The 337-nt window shown below is 26.1% G+C and overlaps 1 protein-coding gene across 1 annotated transcript in view; it reads right to left on the bottom strand.

Moving 5' to 3' along the window:
* LOC107624514 (WAT1-related protein At4g08290) overlaps positions 1-337 on the bottom strand; it is a 4,396-nt gene that overhangs the window by 2,500 nt on the left and 1,559 nt on the right. The window contains exon 3 of the mRNA XM_016327007.2: positions 23-139. Within this exon, the coding sequence (XP_016182493.1) occupies positions 23-139 (117 nt within the window). The remainder of the gene's footprint in view (positions 1-22; positions 140-337) is intronic.

Raw genomic sequence — 337 nt, 5'->3', positions numbered from 1 at the left:
ATTAATTATATATATTTATTACCTAAAAATGATTGCCAGCACAAAGGTTATGGAGGGTACAGAGTTCATCACAGCAGATGCAAAAGATGCTGAAGTTAATTTCATTCCTAGGAAGGTGAAGCATTGATCAAGTATAATCCTGTAAGAAAACAGAACATATACATATATAATAAATAATTGACAATGAGTTAAATAACAATTTTCTTATTGATTCGTTCAATTAATATTATAGCAGATGAAGTAATTATGTGATCATCAGAAAAGTTCATACACTTTATTATTGAGTATAATTGTTTTAGATTATCGATAATTCAAAATTTTACTATATTGCTTATGT

This window comes from Arachis ipaensis, chromosome B10 (assembly GCF_000816755.2).
Source record: "Arachis ipaensis cultivar K30076 chromosome B10, Araip1.1, whole genome shotgun sequence".
Classification (NCBI taxonomy): Eukaryota; Viridiplantae; Streptophyta; class Magnoliopsida; order Fabales; family Fabaceae; genus Arachis; species Arachis ipaensis.
The sequence above is the reverse complement of the archived record's forward strand: the minus strand, read 5'-3'. Positions and strand labels throughout refer to the sequence as shown.